This window comes from Cebus imitator, unplaced genomic scaffold (assembly GCF_001604975.1).
Source record: "Cebus imitator isolate Cc_AM_T3 unplaced genomic scaffold, Cebus_imitator-1.0 Scaffold206, whole genome shotgun sequence".
Taxonomy (NCBI): domain Eukaryota; kingdom Metazoa; phylum Chordata; class Mammalia; order Primates; family Cebidae; genus Cebus; species Cebus imitator.
In genome coordinates this window covers 3,553,196-3,555,183 of record NW_016107521.1, presented here as the reverse complement: position 1 = coordinate 3,555,183, position 1,988 = coordinate 3,553,196, and the positions used below count along the sequence as shown (strand labels likewise).

Sequence of the window (1,988 nt, the reverse complement as noted above, 5' to 3'; positions counted from 1 at the left end):
CAGGAGTTGAAGACCAGCCTGGCCAACATGGTGAAACCCTGTCTCTACTAAAATACAAAAATTAGCTGGGTGTGGTGGTGGGCACCTATAGTCCCAGCTACTTGGGAGGCTGAGGTAGGAGAATCACTTGAACCCAAGAGGTGGAGGTTGCAGTGAGCTGAGATTGCACCACTGCACTCCAGCCTGGGTGACAGAACGAGACTCCATCTCATTCTGCAATGACTTCTAAGAGTTAGAAACACAGATTTTGAGAGATAATGTAGCTTGCCCAAGGTCACATAGCAATTTTGTTGCACATTCGGGCTAAAACCCAAGCCTGCCTAACTCCCAGTACATGATGCTTTCTTCTCCCTGGCCATGACCTTGACCTTTGTCTCATCTCCCTCCTGCTTTGCCTCTTTTCAGTCTCTGTCTAGTAGGATGAACTCAGAGAACCTCACCTGGGCCATGGGTGCCCCTGGTGAATTCATCCTCCTCGGCATCACGAATCGCCAGGACCTGTATGTGGCCCTCTTCCTGACCTGCCTGCCTGTCTACCTGGTGAGTCTGCTGGGAAACATGAGCATGGCGCTGCTGATCCGCGTGGATGCCCGGCTCCACACACCTATGTACTTCTTCCTGGCCAACCTCTCCCTGCTGGATGCCTGCTATTCCTCCGCCATTGGTCCCAAGATGCTAGTGGACCTGCTGCTGCCCCCAAGCCACCATCCCTTACACAGCCTGTGCTCTCCAGATGTTTGTCTTTGCAGGTCTGGCTGACACCGAGTGTTGCTTACTGGCAGCCATGGCCTATGACCGCTATGTGGCCATCAGAAAACCGCTTCTCTATACAACAGCTATGTCACAGCAACTATGCCTGGCCTTGCTGGGTGTTTCGGGCCTGGGTGGGCCAGTGAGCGCCTTCGTTCACACAACCCTCACCTTCCGACTGAGTTTCTGCCACTCCCGGGAGATCAATAGCTTCTTCTGCGACATCCCTCCACTGCTGGCCATCTCATGCAGTGACACCAGTCTCAATGAACTCCTTCTCTTCGCCATCTGTGGCTTCATCCAGACAGCCACGGTGTTAGCTATCACAGTGTCTTATGGTTTCATCGCTCAGGCTGTGATCCACATGCACTCAGTCGAGGGCCGTCGACAAGCAGCCTCCACCTGTGGATCCCACCTCACAGCTGTGGCCATGATGTACGGGACACTCATTTTCATGTACCTGCGCCCCAGCTCCAGCTATGCCCTGGACACTGACAAGATGTCCTCTGTGTTCTATACCCTGGTCATCCCGGCTCTCAACCCGCTCATCTACAGCCTCCGCAACAAGGAGGTCAAGGAGGCCCTCAGGCGGACCTGGAGCCGATTCCGCTGTCCAGGACAGGGGCCCCAGTGATTGGTCCAGGGAGGCTGGGTAGGTCTGTCTATGAGGGGATGAGGAGGATGCTCTTTCTGGCCACAGTCACTGTCTGTAAAGATGGGATGTTCCTCTGGCTTCGATGTCTCTTGTCATTGTTTAAGGGACAATAAAGGAGGAAATGGAAGCTTATAGCAGGGAGGAAAAGACTTGGGGTTCATCCAGGGCTAGACGTAGAGCCAGAGCCTAGACCAGGCTAATGTTGCTGTTGCACTGCCTCAGGTTCTTCAACATTCAAAACATAAACGTTCAGCCCAGTGCAGTGGCTCATGCCTGACATCTGTAACTCCAGCACTTTGGGAGGCTGAGGCAGGAGTGCAAGACCAGCTTGGGGAACCCGTCTCTACAGAAAAAAAAAATTGTTAAAAATAAGCTGGGCATGATGGTATACTATGCAGCCATAAAAAAGAAAGAGATCAGGGCTGGGCACGGTGGCTCATGCCTGTAATCCCAGCACTTTGGGAGGCCAAGGCAGTGGATCACTTGAGGTCAGGATTTTGAGACCAGCCTGGCCAATATGATAAAACCCCGTCTCTACAAAAAATACAAAAATTAGCCATGTGTGGTGGCGCGCACCTGTAAT

General features: G+C 52.7%; 1 protein-coding gene across 1 annotated transcript; it reads left to right on the top strand.

Moving 5' to 3' along the window:
* Positions 1-420: 420 nt before the first annotated feature.
* LOC108317740 (olfactory receptor 5C1) lies at positions 421-1,384 on the top strand. The gene is given in 2 exon segments (XM_017548395.2): positions 421-693; positions 695-1,384. Coding segments are annotated over 2 exon segments (963 nt in total).
* Positions 1,385-1,988: the final 604 nt, after the last annotated feature.